The sequence below is a fragment of the Sprattus sprattus genome (assembly GCF_963457725.1).
Source record: "Sprattus sprattus genome assembly, chromosome: 3".
Taxonomy (NCBI): Eukaryota; Metazoa; Chordata; class Actinopteri; order Clupeiformes; family Clupeidae; genus Sprattus; species Sprattus sprattus.
The window spans coordinates 48,761,788-48,782,525 of record NC_137922.1 but is presented as its reverse complement, the minus strand read 5'-3'; the positions used below and the strand labels follow the sequence as shown (position 1 = coordinate 48,782,525).

General features: G+C 43.2%; 1 protein-coding gene across 4 annotated transcripts in view; it reads left to right on the top strand.

The window, feature by feature from the left end:
* The first annotated feature begins 3,168 nt into the window (after window positions 1-3,168).
* Window positions 3,169-20,738, top strand: part of scn4aa (sodium channel, voltage-gated, type IV, alpha, a) — a 46,550-nt gene continuing 28,980 nt past the window's right edge. The window contains exons 1-5 of one of the 4 annotated variants that reach the window (XM_080833928.1): window positions 3,169-3,286; window positions 17,785-18,088; window positions 18,904-19,024; window positions 19,632-19,719; window positions 20,334-20,462. In XM_080833928.1, the coding sequence (XP_080690054.1) occupies window positions 17,834-18,088; window positions 18,904-19,024; window positions 19,632-19,719; window positions 20,334-20,462 (593 nt within the window). In that variant the 5' untranslated portion in view covers window positions 3,169-3,286; window positions 17,785-17,833. Of the gene's footprint in view, window positions 3,292-13,550; window positions 13,587-17,784; window positions 18,089-18,311; window positions 18,316-18,903; window positions 19,025-19,631; window positions 19,720-20,333; window positions 20,463-20,738 lie in introns of those variants that run through there. The other 3 variants (XM_080833927.1, XM_080833929.1, XM_080833930.1) reach the window with 3 other exon arrangements.

The window sequence follows — 20,738 nt, the reverse complement described above, 5'->3', positions numbered from 1 at the left end:
AAGAGAAACGTTTTATTTTGCTGGGTCTAGCAAACCTGCCGGACTACTTTCGGCTTGACCAAAGCTGGACGAGAACTCTGCTCACAGGACCCTGCCAGGGGTAAGTCAGTGTGATTGCATGACACTGGTGATGGGGATGCCATACAGATTCATGTCAAAAATCCCGAACTATTCCTTTAACGCACTGGCAGCCAAATTAGCTAGTTTTAAGCTAAATTATTCTTAAATATGTTATAATTCGTCTTAAATCTAGAGGGGCATTTGTGGGTAAATCCCTTCCTGGTCGAAAGAAGAGAAAATGTTTGTGACCTTGACGTCCTTTGCGCGCATTCGTACAGTACACATGAGAGACGCGTCTGATTGGATTGAATATTGCGTGTTGAATCGTAATTGGTGTACGTAGTGTTCCAAAGACACATAATTGGCGCCTATGCTGCCACACATTTGATATTACAAAGTGTTGCAATCGTTCGTCCCTTTACTTTAACTCTCTGAGTCGCAACTCACTGCACAGTCTCTGACCAAGCAACTCCACCTTGCAGGGCAGAGAGAGGTTTGGATCCCCAGTCGTGAAAATCTGTAGTAAACAGTCTGGTGGGTTAAAATAAATATCATATGATATATAACATCAGTTGGTCTTTAATAATGAACAATTGTGTTGTCTCAAAATAAAGATGTTGCTACCAATAAACAAAATTAGGTCACTCCCACCCTCTGTAGAGAGTCATTTTCCACGCTGTGGAGTTAGGCAAGTTTTGCATCTCTGTATGTTATGGATCATTTTACAGAAACATCACAAAAACAACTCAGGAGAGGGAGTCTAAAGAAGTGATGAGGATGTAGTGTAAAGTATGATGCACGCAGTGCAGTATATCAGTGATAGATGCACTCGTGCAAATATTCTGTCACTCAATGAGCCACTAGACCAAACACTTTTCAGGGAAGGCATTAAGATGACGTACTGTATGTTCTTCAGGGAAGGCATTAAGATGACGTAGGCTACTGTATGTTCTTCAGAGAAGGCATTAAGATGACGTATGTTCTTACTGGTCTTCTCATGTCTGAATGCTGCATGTTACACATGTCATCAGAATGATGCATGCTGAGTTGCTGTTGGTGTTCATCAGCATAATGGACATTACTGCCACGGTAAATGAGGCAGTGACAAATGCTGAACATGTTACATAACACTTAAGATACATCTATGCTTTATGCATGACACACATCACAGCCTCAGAGGACTTAAAGGTACAGTGTGTAGGATTTTGGGGGGTCTATTAGCAGAAATGGGATATAGTATAATTATTGTTTTATAAGTGTTTAATCACCTGTAACTACTAATCGTTGTTGCAACCTCACAGCTAGATGCCACAAAATCCTACAAATTGCATCTGTAAAACAAGGGGCCTCAACATTCTTGGGAAAAGTAATACAATCTTTCTGCAGGAAAATTACTTATCGCATTGTAATTAAATATGATACCAACACCGCCATCTGTTGGAGACTACGTTTACTGCATTGGTCTCCTTTCATTTAATGAAATTCCGGAGCCAGTCCAAGTAAAAATCAGTTATAACACATGCTTACAACGCAGGCCAAGCGTCTTTTTACAGCATGACCACGAGATGGCGACACCACACTTTTCATGTGCCCGAATAAGACCAAAAATGGGCAAAATTCTCACACCATGAATCTATGAAGTTCATTAATATCTTTCGCAATCTTATAATAACAAGCCTGTTGTTGGCTTTGCTCTGTAAGGTATCCATCTGGATATTCTTCATGCAAACAACTGATGTCAATTCCCTCATATATGAAAAATGATATTCCTTTAGGCTGTCTTGCAGCAGCATCAGTACTACCCTGTACAAAAAAAATGTGTAATAAACTGGAGTGGCTCAGCCTAATAAAACGTCACTGTTGTTGCTTCAGCCGAGACATTTTGCAACAGGATCCGCGGACAGTGCAACAGCCGCTCGATGGCTTGCGCTCCATCCTTTCCCAGAAGCGGCCGCCCATTATTCTGGAACATGGCAACATTACCAGAGACAGACATCAGGCTTGGCATTAGATTTCTGCTGAGAGACTTCAGCCAAATCTGAGCGTGAGACAGAGGGAGAGAGAGAGCTAGACGCTAGCCCTTCAATTTCTACATACTCCCTTCAAAAACATTAGTAGTGTGGCAACGCCACTTCACCAGTGGCGTAGTGGTCCCTGAAGAACTGGGTATACTCTTAATTAAGCATTTTTTAAGCAGCCCATACAGCACAGAATAAACGCCCTGTTTTGAGAAGTGGGTACACGCAATTCTGACTGAAAAATAATTAGGTATAGGCTCCTGTGTATACCCTGGACTACCCCACTGCACTTCACTGTCTCCACATGCATTAACTCTACCCGCAACTGTAGGATAAAAACATGTCAGTAAGCTGTGGCAGAGGTCTTCTGATCATTATTTTCGAGTTCCACACATTTTTGGCACAACGGCATTTCTGTCTGTCGACCTCTGCTCCTCCGTGCGCGCCCGCGCTGCAGAGTGCAGGTCATGTGTCCCGTGCATCTGGTCTATCAAAAAATCTTTGGTGACACCGGATACCGCGCACTTTGAAGTAATACGATGTACGTACTATGTAGGTGCTGGTTTAGTTTTTAACCCAGCGAGTTACCCACTTCAGTGCAGGCTGTGGGATTTGCACCCATTTGATTGCGCAGTTCCCATAAAGGAATATAGCCAAATCTAAAAATGCAATCAAGGCCAATTTGCATGAACGTGCAAACAGCGTTTATGCATTTAACTGCTCTCCAAACACGTTGAGACCCGGTTAGTGTTAGTGCGTAGAAATGTGAACGTGGTCTTAGGTCTTATGCACGAGAGGTAGACGTACTGACCACACAAATTCATGCATGATTTGTAAATAGCGTATTTAAACGTGTTATGGAGAGGGGAAAACGTGATCGAAAATTGAAAACCGAATCTTGAGTAAAAAGCCCTTCCACATTTTCTTCTGACACCTTGAACACATTGAGATATCATACACACCGACAGTACTCCGTGGGAAAAAAGTTGACTACACCCTGCAAGCGAAGTGTCAGAAAGATTTTTGACGTGATGATCCTACCTGAAGCGACGGTCAGGTTTCATCCAAGACCCCACTGCGTCAGCAACAGCTGTCCTGGAGCTCGCGCTGGCCCGAGACAGGGAGATCTAAGTTCTGATCCCCAAAGACTTGACAGAAGACCAACGGGTTATACCTTGTGTTCTGTGGACATATATTTATTAAATTGAGTAAGGTAATGCTCTATTATTTTGTATTTATCAATATATGTGTTAATTGATATAGGTATCACATCAGGTGATTTAGATTGAGTGATTTAGACTTGAGCCTATTTAAACTATTGATGTGGTCTAACTAAAATTGAAATAATAGTGTTATGGTTTATTTGGTCGTTTTAAAAATCAAAAGTTAAGTTGGCAGAATGTTACCTTTCTTGGCTACTCTTGCCTTACTGGTTGGGCACCTGTATAGATCTGTATTTAGGCTGTTGTGTGCCTATATCACAGTGTTTGGACAGCTATGTTAAACTGGGTTTTTAACTTTGTGTATGTTTCAACTGATGGTTAATTAATAGAAAAATGACGTAGCATATGATTTACCTTGCTGGGCTTAAGTCTTCAAAAACATATAAAAGGGCCAGAGGTAATATTGTGTGAGTTTTCCTGCCGTAAGGTTTACAGAGAGACGTTGAGTATAGAAGCAGAACATGACGTTGATAAGTACGCAGATCAAGATGCTGCATGCTTTATTGACATACTGCATGAATAAAGCTATTTTGAAATGTCCCACTTTTACGCGCGCACCAACACATAATGATCCCAGAGTTCATTTATGGTGAAGGATGTGTCATGCTGTTTGTGATACATTGCTCTGTCAGGGTGATTGATCATCTTTTCCTTCGGCCCCTTCCTCTTTTTTCTCTTTCCCTCTCTCTCTCACGCTTTCCCTCTCTCTCTCTGCGAACCCCACCCTTGTTTCTATGGAAACTTGACATTCACCTGATAGCGTACATTAACTGGCTGTTGTGAACAACCTCCCCCCCCCCCCACCCCCTGTCCTATTAGGCTCTCCATGCCAGCCTTATGCTCTCCATTGTGAGGAGATCTCTTCCGTCCTGAAGGAGGCTGGGCTGGGCTGGGCTGGGTTGTGTGTGTATTTATAGCTCATGTCTTCATTTCAGTTCTCTGATGATGCTGCTGGCTGTGCCCGCTGTGCCAGCGTCCTCGCTCGGCCGCTAATCCACCTTGTCCAAGTCCGAGGTGTAGGGTGATGGAGGCACTGGTTCCCTGCACGTCCCTAGGCTCTCGTTTGACTTGGAGAGATCGGGTTGTGTCTCCCCAACACACACACACCACCTTGGTCCCCCCCCCCCGCCATTGCACACACACACAGTCACTCACAAACACTAACCTCACACACACACACACACATACTACATGTTGACCATGCACACAGACGTACAAATACACACTACTCACACACAGCCTCCGCAAGTTCATCCCTCTTTGTGTCACAGGGCCTTAATGAAGCGTCATAATCTTGCTTAAGTGATTGATTAAGTTGATTGATTGATTGCTGTCCAAAACACATTTGGATTTCATAACGGCCTACCGGTTTGTGTTGGTTGAACTAATAACAGTTTTTAGCCAGACAAATTAATCTTGGAGTTCCTAGATGTTTTGTTTCCCACTGGCTGTTTCAGAGAAATGGATATCTTAACCACTGTTTGGAGAATCAGCCATCTTTTTGGAGAAAAAGTAACTTTTTGTTGTGTGCCAAATTGTGACAAACAACCAGTGGAACATTAAAAAAAAAAAAATCCTTTGTGTGTGTGTTTGTGTTGAAGGACAAAAAGACGTGTGTACGATGTGTGTATAGTCAGACTCTCAACGTGGCATGGTCTTACACTTAAAATTTGTTTGGTAGTGGGACACCACTTTTAATACAGTCGTAAAGTGTGTGTGTGTGTGTGAAGTTTTCCATGTTGTCCACGACTGTCAGAACCTCCCTCTTGACTGTGTGTGTGTGTGTTTGTGTGGGGAGCATAAACCATCACATGCTCTTGGACGCAGAAGGTGTTGGTTTTGAGTTTCTTTCACCGAGGTACCATGTGATTCGTCTGGGTTAAGACCACCCCTACACTCACACATCTCTCTCTCACCCTAATGTGGGCAAAAGGTGAGGTAAGGTTGAAGATATCAAATAAAAAGTCCTCAGGAGAAATACCTCATGACCCACTTATAGTGCTTGCAGGGATTTCTAACCAGTCTATGTGGCAATGGAGTCCTCTTCAAAAGATCTAGATTAGGACGAGCCAATTATAAGTATGATAACGGTTAGGTGACCTACCAGATATTGTATTTAGGGATAAGTGTAGGATCTTGTGAAGGCTATTATAACTGGTGACACTCATTCTTCATTGGTTTCTCTTGAATGACCGCCCGGGCTTTCTCGTTCCTATCACATATGAATTGTAGCCCATGGATTAGAAAACGATACGCCTGTGTGCTACCTGATGATGTGTTGGCACAGTCTCCTAGCCTAGCCACATATACAGTACATCTGCTTTTGATGATGGTCGTCAGTGCTGGGGCGCAGTATGTTCCCCAACCGAAGCCAGCTATGGAGGAACAAACAACGGCACCATCAGGGGCAACACACTGTATGCCAAAGCACAGGGGGCATCCAGGGGCACAGTCAACGGCGTTTAGAACCGAGTGTGTGCTGTGATAGAGCTTTAGAGAACCTGAGAGAAGTTTCAGCATAAGAAGGGTCTACTATCAATGACGGAACACTATGAGCATGTGTATGAGAATGTTCTACTATCAATGACGGAACACTATGAGCATGTGTATGAGAATGTTCTACTATCAATGACGGAACACTATGAGCATGTGTATGAGAATGTTCTACTATCAACGATGGAACACTATGAGCATGTGTATGAGAATGCTTGTCTCATTTGGAACCCTGGCCTTGTTGGTTGGACACGTCACACTGGTGTCCTGTTTTCTGCATATATGCAGGGATATGTCATGGAGTTTGTGACGTGGTGTTGCCTGCTGGTGTTAATCAAAGGACAAGGGCCTGCATTACATTTCCGTAGTGCCACAACTCCAGGCAGGGTTTCCACGGCAACGTGTTTTGTTTGACACCAAATTGGAAGTGTACTCTACAGACTAGACTAAAGCCATGCACATGGGTAGATTGGGTTACATTTTTAAAAGTGCTTAAAATCATATTCCTTATATTTATGGTGCAAATGTATTCAGCAGTGAAGTTGTTGCTGGACGGTTTAGGGCCACGGCTTTGCTGACAGCGTGACGGTTGAAACATTAGAAGCCTAAATGGGCTGGGTTGTTATACACTGGGAAGAAGAAAAAAAACTTGGATGCCAGTTCAGGGTTCACACTAGGTCACGTGCAGAATGTAATGAGCAATGTAATATAGTGTAATAAGTGTAATACAATACAATTTTAAACAATACATTTTTTATATACCGAGTAGAATTAAGTATTCTTTATTGACCATATCAAATATAAAATGCAAATTTGGATGTAATCTAGATGACCTGAAGAGCTTTCTGTGTATTTATTACGCCTTTTTTTACACACTCACTCCTGAGGGAAATTCCATGAAATTGGTTATAGTTTGTCATGATCTGAGGGGAACGGACTCAGATCTGAAACAACTGGTCTTGGCAGCTTCAGCATAATCATGCATGACGTTTTCCTCTGTGTTTTACACGCTATAACATTTAACAACCACAGGCAGCTGTAGCTGGACTGGTAGGGCTGACTGCTCACCACACCATAGATCACATACTGTAAAAACATCTACATGTACTGCTAATGTCAGGCGCTTTGGGTGAAAGCATGAATGTATAAAGTAATTTTTCTCCCTAAAAGATCTCCTCTGGTTCCCTGTGACACAGACAGATGGGTGGTTGGGGGTGGGGGTTAGCCAGGAGCTTAGCGGGGCCTAGACCCCTATAGCGCTTGCAGGGCAAGGTTAAGCAGTGTGTGGCAGGGTGTTGAAGAGGCCAGGGGAGGGGCGGGGGAAGTTATGCTGTCTGACCCCCAGCAGCCCAACCCTAGGCAGGAGCAGGAGAGCTCGGGGCCACGGCCCATGTCACCAGGCCACACAGATAAAGAGCCCTTGTTTGCACAGGGGATCTTGCGTTTACAGCTTAGCACATACCAGGCATGGCTATAGGTGCAGCGGCATGGGCACTGCACAGATTGAGACGCGCTCAGCCTGGTGATGTGTGTGTGTGTGTATTTAGAGTGAGCGTAGAGCACCCATCGACGGCACACCGACAGGTGTGTTGGCAGGGAGCTTAAGCCGTGAATTGTGGCGGCAGATTGCTGCAGTGTGTGTTTGCGGGATGGGGTTTGATGCTGTACATAACGCTATTTAGGGATTTAAGTTATCTATGAATTGCTGTTGAAAGAGGGATGCCTCTTTGAGATGAAAGTGTGAGTGACAGGCCCACTGTACTGAGCCTGGAGTTGCGATTGCAGGAAAAAAGTTGGGTTGGTCAAGGCCTCATGTATAGGTAAGGTAACGAGTGAATACTAACCATGGCTAGTAAGGTAACGAGTGCATACTAACCATGGCTAGTAAGGTAATGAGTGCACACTAGCCATGTCTAGTAAGGTAACGAGTGCATACTAACCATGTCTAGTAAGATAACGAGTGCATACTTACCATGTCTAGTAAGGTAACGAGTGCATACTAACAATGTTTACTAAGGTAACGAGTGCATACTAACCATGGCTAGTAAGGTAATGAGTGCACACTAGCCATGTCTAGTAAGGTAACGAGTGCATACTAACCATGTCTAGTAAGGTAACGGGTGCATACTTACCATGTCTAGTAAGGTAACGAGTGCATACTAACAATGTTTACTAAGGTAACGAGTGCATACTAACAATGTCTACCAAGGTAACGAGTGCACACTAGCCATGTCTGGTCTAGTAATGAGTGCATACTTACCATATCTACTAAGGTAACGAGTGCACACTAACAATGTCTACTAAGGTAACGAGTGCATACTAGCCATGTCTGGTCCGGTAACAAGTGCATACTAACCATATTTACTAAGGTAACAAGTGCATACTAACCATGGCATCTTAAAACAAAGTTTTTTTATATATATATATATATATATATATATATATATATATATATTCATTTTGGGCTTTTTTGCCTTCACTCGAAAGTGCAGTGAAGATTGGGACAGGAAATGAGAAGGAGAAAAGTGGACAGGAGAAACGACAAAGGGCCGGATTCGAACCCGTGTCCCCCATGGGCGTCAAGCCAGTATGTGGTCGGGGCTACTGCTTGCTCCACAGTGCCCCCCTGGTCAGGTCCATTTTAGTGGGGGCTCTTTCTCTGCAGCTGAATTCTGTGGAATCCATTTCTTCCTCTTTGCTTGCTGAGCATATGGAAAACTGAGTGCGCTGCTTCCTATGAAGGATGTTTACGGGTTTTTTCCCATGAGCTCATCATAGGTGATGCTTGTCCATGTGCCAGAGACCCAGGGCTGTTTAGCTGGTTTCCGGAGAGCTTGCATTTTGAAGACATCTAGAGTGGCAGGACAAGTCTCTGATACTCTCTCCGGCTATATATTTAGCTCCGGAGGCTTAGAGTGGCCTTGTGGCCTTCAGTGACATGACAAGCAACATGGATGTGGATGTGTCAGAGGTTGAGTTACCGTTCATGTCTCCTTTCATAGGGCGGTGTCATGAGATGACCCTGTATGCCGTGCACACTATACACCTGTAGTCTAATTCACACATTGAATTACTCTAAAATGTACCTTAATTCATACATTTATTAACTCTTAAATGAACACTGAAACTTGGCTACATCCTGAGACAGGTAGAATGGCTGTCTCCACTGGTAGGTTTATGATAGGATATACCCTGAGGTGTGAGGTATGTCATAGATACAGTAGTTACATTCCTGCACTTTTCTTTGTAAAGTAGCATTAACTGCTACACCAGGTCTCTATTGCTCAGGGCTTGATTGTTCTCTCCTTTGTATGTCGCTTTGGATAAAAGCTAAATGACTCAATTAAAATTTGAACATGAAAAGAGGTGTGAAGTTTGTCATAGATGAGCATACATACAGTTAAGTTCAGTGGTTGTTTGTGGTGGTTGATTGTTTGGCAAATTAGCACTAATGAACACAAATAAGTAAACATCACCTGATTGCGCACTACCGTTATTTTTTAAAATTGCACCTGATGTTAAGCCTTGCCATTTTATGCGGTCACGGTTGGTGTCAGGTCACCAAGTGAATGCCTGCCACCACAGCCCAGCCACAAATGTTAGCTTGTCATCAAAGAGTATTAAGTGCTTTATCAAAACACTGACTGGGGACATCACAAACTCTCACCCGACACCCCCTGCCTGTCCCCTGTCCCCACCCCTCGCTGGTTGACTTGCCACCTCTATAATCAAAATAAGCTCAACCCTTGTGTCACCGGTAGAGAACACATTTAGGGTATGCGTGTGTGTAGAGAGGAGTGGGAAGGGGTTCAGTCCTGCAAATCTCTCGATTGACACTTGTGCATAATGCGATCAGGAAATGTCTTCAGTAATCCAGGGGGACCAATCCGTCCCCAGGTTGGATATTTTTAAGTCCGACCCCCCCCCCCCCCCTTCCCAGAGAGATAGGGATAGTTATATGGAGATAGTATATAGAGATAGTTAGATGGAGAGAGACATGTTATATAGAGATAGTTAGATGGAGAGAGAGAGACATGTTATATAGAGATAGTTAGATGGAGAGAGAGAGACATGTTATATAGAGATAGTTAGATGGAGAGAGAGAGACATGTTATATAGAGATAGTTAGATGGAGAGAGAGAGACATGTTATATAGAGATAGTTAGATGGAGAGAGAGAGAACCATCTTATATAGACAGAGAGACATGTTATACAAAGAGATAGAGATAGTTAGATGAGGAGAGTGAAAGAGCCTTGTGACATAGAGAGGTATAGTTGGTTAGATGAAGAGACAAGGCAGAATGTGTGAGGGTAAAAAGAGCACAGCGTTCAGATGCCTTCCCAACTGTCTCACCCAGAATGGCTCAGTGAAGTCTAATAGTTGTGGGAAAACCCACTGAGCCTCACTTGCCCTGGCAGAGGGGCTCTGAATGAAATACAGTCAGAGAGGGTGTGTGTGTCCACGGTTGGATGGCACCGTGTGAGCGTGTGTGGAGGCATGTGTGTGTGTGTGTGTGTGTGTGTGTGTGTGAGAGAGAGAGAGAGCATGTTCTGACAGTGATGTAGGGCTGGCAATAGATAAAGGTGAAGGAAAAAGGGTGGATTGCATTTGACTAACTGTCTGCCTTACTATAAGTCATGGGGTGTAGGCCAGGTTGAGGGTGAATGTGTTGCAGTGAGTTAAGAAAGTTAGTTGCTTTATTTTCCAAATTAGCAGTAGTAGTTACTTTATTTTCCAAAAGTAGCTAGCATACTACCTTAAAGGCATTCAAAAACCTTGCAAACACTACCAACAGCCTAGTTGACACTAATAGAAGCTTGCCTACACACTAAATGGTGTCTTTTGGCAGTATAGCTGTGAAAGCTTTTCTTACATTTTTGCGGGGTATTCCAGCCTGGTGTACAGAACTATATAGGGCAAGTGGGAAAGACGCAGGTGTTTATCTCTCCTTCACATGACCATTTATCACTAAATTGTTTAGATAAGCTTGTACAGGTTTTAGTGATTCAGGGGGGTATTCCTAGTAGGTGGTTTAGTGAACCCGGATTAGTTAACTCCAAGTAAGTGGAAAACCTCCTAATAGAAGAGCCCTATGGCTTTATTTTCTTAGCAAAACAAAGCCATAGGGATCCTTTTTTAGGAGGTTTACTTCTTACTATGAGTCAACTTATCCGGGACAATTCGTTTGGTTTGTTTAGACTTGCAGACAGGGGTGCTGTGGTTAGCAAGTGGTTTGGCTCGGGTTTGATTCCAAGTCACTGAAGGTTGACTGTATGTAGCTTTAGCTAAAGTTTATTTCATAGTAGTAGTTTTAGAGATATAGGTGAGGTTGTTGACGTATTTAGTTTCCGTGATTCTGGTTAGATTTAAGAGGGTATTTAGTAGATTTGTGATATGGTTCTACTTTAGGGTATTCAGTGTTTGAGTGATTCTGGTTTAGAGTATTCAGTGTTTGTGTGATTCTACTTTAGGGAATTCAGTGTTTGAGTGATTCTACTTTAGGGAATTCAGTGTTTGAGTGATTCTGGTTTAGAGTATTCAGTGTTTGAGTGATTCTACTTTAGGGAATTCAGTGTTTAGTAGTGAGTGTATTTAGTAGTGAGGCTGGGGGTATTAAGCAGTGAGGTTGGGGGTATTAAGAAGTGAGGCCGGGGGTTTTAAGCAGTGAGGCTAACGGTCTTTAGTAGTGAGGCTTGAGGTATTAAGCAGTGAGGCTGAGGGTCTATAAAAGTGAGGCTGGGGGTATTAAGCAGTGAGGCTGAGGGTATTAAGCAGTGAGGCTAAGGGTCTTTAGAAGTGAGGCTGGGGGTATTAAGCAGTGAGGCTAAGGGTCTTTAGAAGTGAGGCTGGGGGTATTAAGCAGTGAGGCTGGGGGTATTAAGCAGTGAGGCTAAGGGTCTTTAGAAGTGAGGCTGGGGGTATTAAGCAGTGAGGCTAATGGGTCTTTAGAAGTGAGGCTGGGGGTATTAAGCAGTGAGGCTGGGGGTATTAAGCAGTGAGGCTAAGGGTCTTGAGTAGTGAGGCTGGCATACAGGTCTGTTTATCAGTGGGATGTGAGGGAGAGACGGAGGAAAAAGGGAGGCAGGAATGAGCGGAGTCATCGTGCGCCTGTAACTCGACGCCCAACTGTGATGGCCCACAGCAGCTGGGCAGCCACCGTATCTGTGTGTGTGTGTGTGTGTGTGTGTGTGTGTGTGTGTGTGTGTGTGTGTGTGTGTGTGTGTGTGTGTGTGTGTGTGTGTGTGTGTGTGTGTGTGTGAGAGAGAGAGAGAGGCAGAGGGAGAGAGAGACTTAGTGAGTGTGTGTGAAAAAAAAAGAGATTGCAAGGATAGAGAGAACGAGTGACGATTAGAGAGAATGAGAGGGAGAAATGAGAGAACTCAAGTGTGTAAAAGTATGCATGTGTGTGTCTGCACATAAGTTTCCAAGGCCTACCTGCCTTATTTGATTAGCAATGTGGCTGACAAAATACTGAATCTCCTGAGTGTATGTTTGTGTTTGTCCAAGTGTGCGTATAGGAGTAGGCCTATCTGTGTATATGTGTGTGTCTGTGTTTGTCCATGTGTGCCTATATGAGTAGGCCTATCTGTGTATGTGTGTGTGTCTGTGTTAACATGTGCACGTGTGTGTGTGTTCACATGTGCATTAGTGTTCCATGTGGTGTGTGTGTGTGTCACTGACAGAGTGAGTACAGGAGAGAGTGGGGGAGAGAGAATGCTAGATGTCAGGCTACTGTATACTGATACCCTGTGATCCCCAGCTCCCAGGGCAGATACAGGCAAGAATGCCACGGCTACTGTCAGAGGCAATGCACTGCACAAAATACATGCACCTTTCGTCTGATTCGTCACTGTTAAAATGGGCCTTTGTGCTTCAATTCATTGCAGGCACATACATTTTGAAGGTCCCTACGCACAATGTCCTCACAAGTTGCAAATGTTTCAAGGGCTTTTGAACATGATGTCACAGTAATTACCTATGATGAAAGTTTCTGCAGGATTTAATGAAGAATTTTCTAACTGTATCGCTTACTATACAGTGGAATATGTGGAATTTGAGTGGTTGATTGTGTTCAGTAGGACATTTATTCAATACAACTTTTTGTTGAATACAGTTGAAAGAATTTGTCAAAATGTACATAAAACCCAAACCACTGTTTTGTTTCGAGTTGTGCCCAGATCCGTCCCTGTCAACTGTTACTCGAGAATAAAACCCTCTTCACACAAAATGGCCGCCAGTGGGCCGATGTTGTAACCTCAACTGATCCAGCAGCACCTCGCTAGTCCTTGCTGCTGACAGAACATGCCAAAGAGAGAGAGAGAGAGAGAGAGAAAGACAGAGAGAGAGAGGGAGAGAGATATGGTGAGAGGGAGGAGAGAGAGAGAGATATAGAGGCAATGTGAGCTGGCCAGCCAGCTAGGTCGATAGAGGCTGGAGGGGGGGGGGGACCGCAGCAGTAGCGTCTGCTAAGCTAATAAGTAACCTGATGTTGGGCAGTAATGTCAGGGTTTCTTTGGGTACTGTGGGAAAGTTCCTCCTCCAGTCACTCTCGTCTGCAAGCAGGGTCCTCACTTTGTCATTACCTTGACACTTTTATGTGGGTCACCACTCTGGTAGAGGCCTGGGAAAGGGGCACGGTGGGGTTGGGAGGAGGGGGCAGGCCGTTGGGGGACAGGCCGCGGGGTATATCTTGAAAGGAGTGAGGTCTACGAGCGCCCTGATAAACAGAGACACCTACAGAGACGATTATGAAACACAGACGAAGACTTGGGCACAGAGTACAACGAACAGGTTCAGTTTTAGTGCATATATAGATACAGTACACAGCATAAGCACACGTTATCAAACTTACAGGCACAGCATAAGCACACGTAATCAAACTTACATACACAGCATAAGCACATACATCAAACTTACTTACCCAGCATAAGCACACACAATCACACATACATACATAGACAGCTTGTGCAGCTTTTAACAGCAGTTCATATTCACAGATATTAACAGAAGTTCATATTCACAGCTTTTAACAGTTCATATTCACAGCTTTTAACATGAATTCATATTGGCAGATATAACAGGAGTTCATACTAACAGATATTAACGGTAGTTCATACTGACAGATATTAAGAGTAGTTCATATTCACAGATATTAACTGTGGTTCATACTGACAGATATTAACATGAGTTCATATTGACAGATATAGTTCATATTCACAGATATTAACATGAGTTTATTTTTACAGATATTAACATGAGTTCATAGGTAAGGGATAATGTGTTGTCCGGAGGTCATTATCCAAAAATAAATCCAGACGGGGCGAACAGCACCCCGACGCGCAGTGGAATGTTTTCCTTATTTTTGTTCACAGTCGTTCACAGAGTGTTGATTTTATAAATCATTGTTGGGATGTATTCAACAAGTAGGCATTACAGGTCACGTGAATTCAGTGTTCATTTGCCTTGGGAGATTCCAAGCAATAAGGGTGATGTACTGATGTCATGATGGCGTGTTCCAGCTCATGCAGTGGTTGGAGAGCAACTGCAGCGCCTGATTTTAGAAACAGTTTTAATGACATGACGTACTGTCGCACAAACTTCCTATCCAGCATGCATTATGTTAAGTCCAGCATGCATTATGCAGAGCTAACACTGCGCAGCGCTGCATTTTTTTTGAAAGAGCTTATTCTGCTGTTATTACATCACACCGGTGATTCAGTTAGGTCTCTCTTGATTCCACAATGTTACTATTACTAATACAATAGACAGCTTGTCACCTACCAGCAAGCTTCTTCCAATAAAAATGCAATGGGTTTGTATTTTCCACGAGAACGTCTTTGCATAAGCGAACCTTTTTAAAATGATTGATTGTTGACAGACTTACTTCTGGCTTAAATATAATCAGGTGATTATTGAGAATGAATCGGCTAAAAAATCCCACTGTTTCGAAATCACATCCACTAGGCTAATCTGTTTTGTCTGCAGTGAGGCACATTCAGTGACTCTAGGGTTGTTCTGTTGCGCTTACATTCACATATAATATGAACTCATCCGCACTACACATGCCATGGGTCAGTGCACATTCATAAACACCGTATAGCACTTCTAAGGTCATGTTTCAGGGGCCCTTATGAAGTCATCAGAGTAGAGGGAGGGAGGGTTAAACCACCTGGTAGATTTTTAGGATATTTATGTGTGAGAAAGAAAATCACTTGGAAGAGCTGTAGAATAATATTATGGCATACATTTCAAGATTTAATGTCATTAAAAAATAAAACTGGTAGTTTCTGGTCTTTCAAGCTGTTCTGACGGATTAAGTTTGTGTTGAGGAGGAGATATTTCTAGCAAGCCCTCTGCACCAATGTAGCACCTGTAACAGGGTGTGTGTGTGTGTGTCTGCACTTGTAACATGTGTGTGTGTGTGTGTGTGTGTGTGTGTGTGTCTGCACCTGTAACAGGGTGTGTGTGTCTACTCTGCACCTGTTACAGGGCTTGTGGCTCCAGGATCGGCCTCTGCTCCCACATAAGACTCATCGGCTAATGTGTCGACGGATACTTCTGCGTTGTCTTCGACACGAGAATCCATACATATGATAATTCTACCATGTGTTGTGGCCCATCCAGATTTGTCATCATCATATGTGTGCCACATATGCTGTAGATCAACTGCTGGAGAATCTTTCCACTTCCTCCGTTCAGTTGGAGTGTGTCCACAATAAAGCCTACATTCCTGTGCCTAACAGTGCTAGTACTCCGTGAAGGAAGGGTTGCTTTTAGACCTGTTGTTTGCTGACGAGCTGTGTTGTTGTTGTTTTGTTGGTGAGGCCACACTTGTTTGCTGTCGTCTGGGATGAGAGGGGTGCGTTTAAGAATGATGGTGACATGTCATCAGTGGGCTTTAAATTAAGTCTCTCTCTTCTCACTTTCTATCTCTCTCTCTCTCTCAGACACATATGCACATTTGTACACAAACACACACATGCGCATGCACATTCATACACACGCACACGGATGCTCATTCATACACACACACACAAACATTCACATTCATACACTCACACACACACATACCAGACACACACACGCACACTTCCTCTTACAGCCCCAGACGTGTCATCACTGTCTGTGTTACCCATGAAGAGGATAGGGGATATTCTATCGATCCGCATGTCTCAGTTTAATTTATAATGTAAATTTGATTTAGTTAGATTGTAATTTACAATCACAATTATGTTGATTTTGTATTTAAATTTAACATGTAGTGGACATTTTCATCCAATTTGTATTTGTGGGGAGTGCTGACTGCGATTTGTAATCCAATTTTTAAAAAAAATTACTTCCACCGACCTCTAGCTATCTCTTCCCCGCTTCTGGCTCTCTCAACCATTTGCCAGAGACACAGACTTTACCTTTAACTCCGCTTTGTGGCTCTCTAGTTCCTGCTCTGTTTTTACCTAACGTTCCTCCTGTCAACATGTTATAACTGGACATGGATGTCCAATTTAGTTTTTTTTAGCTACTGACATTTTAACAGTTTTCTCCACCATTCTCACTCAGATGTCTGTGGTTGTGAGGGAATATGTGTGTCTCTCACCCCCCACCCCCCACTTCGCTGCGTGGAGCTCAGTAGAGACACATAGATGAAGGGCAGATGAAGGGCCACATTCCCTTTCTCTTGACAAATCCTTCTCCTTCCTCTTTCTCTTGACCAGACCCCAACCGCACCTTATTGTACTTTCTATGCGCTGTGACATGAATGTGTGGGGATATGTTTGTGATCCTGACCTTGATCAGTGGGGACGTGCACAGGAATTTTTAAGGGCAGTTGCTCTGCTTGTAAAAAAGGGGCAAAACATTTTTTTTTTGTCACAGCCCCTGCCACGCCCCCGTCATCTGATCGCACATTTTGCCAATATCATTTTAAACTCTCAGTAACTGTCGCTATCACGCCCCCGTCATCTGATCACAAATTTTGCCAATATCATTTTAAACTCTCACTAACCGTTGCTGCCACGCCCCCGTCCCCTGATCGCAAATATATATATATCCTTCGGAGGGGCAACTTCAGTTGAGGAGGGCAAACGGGCAGTTGCCCGAGCAACCTTAGCCCACTCCTGTGCACGTCCCTGTTAATCAGCACATATTTTTCTCCCTCACATCCCTTTCCAATTTTGTCGTCACCCATTACCCCAACCCCCCCCCCCCTCCCATTGCTGGTGTGGTGGATAAATAGGGTAACGATTGTCTATCTTGCCCTGATCAGCTCCTGTTTCTCTGCCTCTCTCCCTCCTCCTTCTACCGTCTTCTCATCTCTCTCCCCTCTCTCTTTCATCTCCCCTCCCTCCTCTCTGCCCCTGCTGAACTCGATCAACCCCTCTTCTCACCCCCTCCCACCAGCTCACATTCTCTCCTCCCCATACTTGGTGAAATGCAAGAGCATGTTTGTGTTTCTGTGTTTCCGACCCCGATCATCTGCTTCTCACTCCCTCCTCCTTCCCCCAGCTGTCTGCCGATCCTCACTGGTGTGGTGGTGTCTCCTCTTTCTTTACATTTCTCATCTCTCTCTCTCTCTCTCATCTCTCCTCTCTGCCTTTTTTGTCCCCTCATCTCTCATCGCTCATCTCCCTCATCGCTCATATCTCTCTCTCATCTCTCTGCCTCTTCTGTTCTTTCATCTCTCATCTCTCTCTGTACGCCGGTTGTCTCTCTCCCCTATCTGTCCATCTCCCTCTCTCTCTCTCTCTCCCCCTATCTCTTCAGCTCACTGTTGAGCCTCCCCAATCAGTGTTGTAGACCCTTTTCAGATTAACTCCTTTTCTCTCTATCTATCTTGGCCTCCCAGGTATGATGACATCTCTTGGCTATGTGTCTTCCTGTCTTCTTTTCTCTCTTCTTACCCCCCCCCCCCCCCATATTTATTTATGGAATCCCTATTATGTTTCTGTCCCTGACCAAGTCATTTCTCTCCCCCCCCCCCCCCCCCCCCCAGCTCTCTCTCCAGCCTCCCTGGTGCGGTGGTATCTCTTCGCGATGCGAAGATGGTCATCCAGCCAGATCCCACAGGCCCATATGGTTTGTACCGCTTCACCCCGGAGTCTCTGGCGGAGATCGAGCGGCGCATCGAGGAGCGAAGGCGGCTGAAGCTAGAGGGCGCCGAGCCCGAACCCGGACCCCAGGAACCCGACCGGGGGATGGAGGCCGGGAAGAGCCTGCCCATGATCTACGGAGATGCACCAGACGACATGCTCAACACGCCGCTCATTGACATTGACCCCTTCTTCAAAGAACAGAAAGTCAGTGGCCTGGCTCTCCGTAGATGTTAAGGTTATGGGGTCGAGCATTCTGTGGGTTTTGGGGTTGAGGTATGGGGGTTGCTGGTGGCGTGCTTAGTTAGCTCAGGCCTTTAACGTGGTAGGTGACTATCCTGGAGGTCACTTCTTCGTGCAGAGTATAACGCAGCGGACGACATGCTCAAAACACGCCTCTAGAGAACACAAACCCCTTCTTCACAGAACAGAAAGTCAGTGGCTCAGTGCAGTTGTTGTCATATTGTTAGGGTCATGAGGTTGCTGTTGTCATATTGTTAGGGTCATGAGGTTGCTGTTGTCATATTGTTAGGGTTATGAGGTTGCGGTTGTTGTCGTATTGTTAGGGACATTAGGTTGCCGGTGTTGTCATATTGTTAGGGTTATGTGGTTGTTGTTGTTGTCATATTGTTAGGGTCATGAGGTTGCTGTTGTTGTCATATTGTTAGGGTTATGTGGTTGTTGTTGTTGTCATATTGTTAGGTTTATGTGGTTGTTGTTGTTGTCATATTGTTAGGGTTATGTGGTTGCGGTTGTTGTCATATTGTTAGGGTTATGTGGTTGCGGTTGTTGTCATATTGTTAGGGTTATGTGGTTGCGGTTGTTGGCATATTGTTAGGTTTATGTGGTTGCGGTTGTTGTCCTGAGTTTGGCCGCAAGAAATAAAGAGAAGAAACAGAGAAAAAGTTTTCCATATTTGGTTATATATAACTCTATAAATAAAAATGCTCTTTTTTTCTCTTCCTTGTGCAGATCTTTAAAGTGAATAACATATTTATTATGTTTTTCTCTTCCCGTTGCAGACATTTATAGTAGTCACCAAAGGTAACACGATCTTTAGGTTCAATGCTGAGCCTGCCTGCTACATTCTCAGCCCCTTTAACCTGATAAGAAGAGGAGCCATCAAAATACTCATACATTCATATCCTTTCAGTTCAAAGGTCAACATCGGCTCACTTTAAATGTCTACTGCCGTGGATATGCCATTGGCATATATCGTAAAACTATAATTATATAATAACAATATTTATTGAAAAAAAGCAGTATTTATTGTTACGCCAGGTTTTATTGCTCTTAGCTTCATTGTTCCCTCCCTAAATGACTAAATGTAACTGTAAATGTAAAAATGTAAATTATTAACTATGACATGATAGAACTGATGGTAGGTTTTTGTCGTTTATCCAGTAGTGTTTCTTTTCTGTTTAATCTCAGTATGCCTTTGCTCTTATATTATGTTTAATATATACGGAGCAAAAATACAAACGCAACATGTAACAGTCTCAAAAGATTTTACTGAGTTACAGTTCATAGGAGGATATCATACAATGCATTAGGCAGTTAACTATGGGTTTCACATTTACTATGGCTACACATGTGAGTTTATATTCTATAACATGAATATGTAATTATTATTATATTATATCTTTGTTCAGTATAGTGTAGTTCAAGGTAAGTTCTTGTCTTAGCAACAGCTATCTAAGGAACAGAAGTTGCAATGTGTCCTGTCATTTCCCTTAACTCTACATTAAATTATTTAGCATGATCATCATGGTCACCATTTTAGCAAACTGTTTTTTTATGACCATGAACAACCCACCGCCGTGGAGCAAAACAGTCGAGTAAGTTCACTCGCTTACCTTAACCACAACACACGATAGCCGTCAGCTGTACTCTTTTCTTCTTTTACTTTTTCATATCCTCCTGTGAACCAAGAAAAAATAAGTCTTTAAATTTCAGTTTTTTTGTGATTTCCTTAAAAAGAACTCACCTACATAGTCTATGGCTTGGTTCTCAGGAGGTTACACTTACACATTTTGTGCTTTATTTAGAGATACAGGATTAACACTAATAATCTTAATAATGTTGCCAACCAAATTGCCTACTAAATGTTATACAACTAGATCTAACTTTTAACTATCTGTTAACTAATCGATAACGTGTTAACTAATCACAACTAGGTGTTGCATTCGTCATCGTCAGTGAATTGGATCAGTAAAATATAGGTGCATCTGTTTAAATCCTCTTCTTCACCTGTATGCATCCTTATTTTTTGTACTTCCTGTTTGAAATACAATTCCCTTTTAATTTCTTTAATGTCACTATGACGCAGAGTTTTTTTCATGCAGATGTGGTGTTGCCTTCATAACAGTGGCAGTTGTGTTTTTGTAAAATTCTGACTGTAACAAAAATACATGAAAACATCTTCATTCAAGTTGTGTGTATTTCATTGCAGATACGTTTTCACGGGTATTTATACCTTTGAGGCGTCGATAAAGGTTTTATCGCGAGGCTTCTGTGTCGGAAACTTTACATTCCTAAGAGACCCATGGAACTGGCTGGATTTCATGGTAATCAGTATGGCGTGAGTATAACTGGATTCCGACAGTATTCCAGCATTTAATCATTATTTATCATATTTACTTAAGCAGACATAGATGTTTGTGAAACTTAGTCTATCATCTAAAATTGCCCACTTTTATCCAATATTCCATTTCTTGGAGTTGCGATATTGGAAATATTGCAATATTGTTCATTGTCAGTGATATTATTGGCAATATCGCAATATTGGACCCTCACTGGATCCTCCTGTTTTTCTTAACTTAGGTCTGTATCATTGTATAGAAATCTGATCAGATGG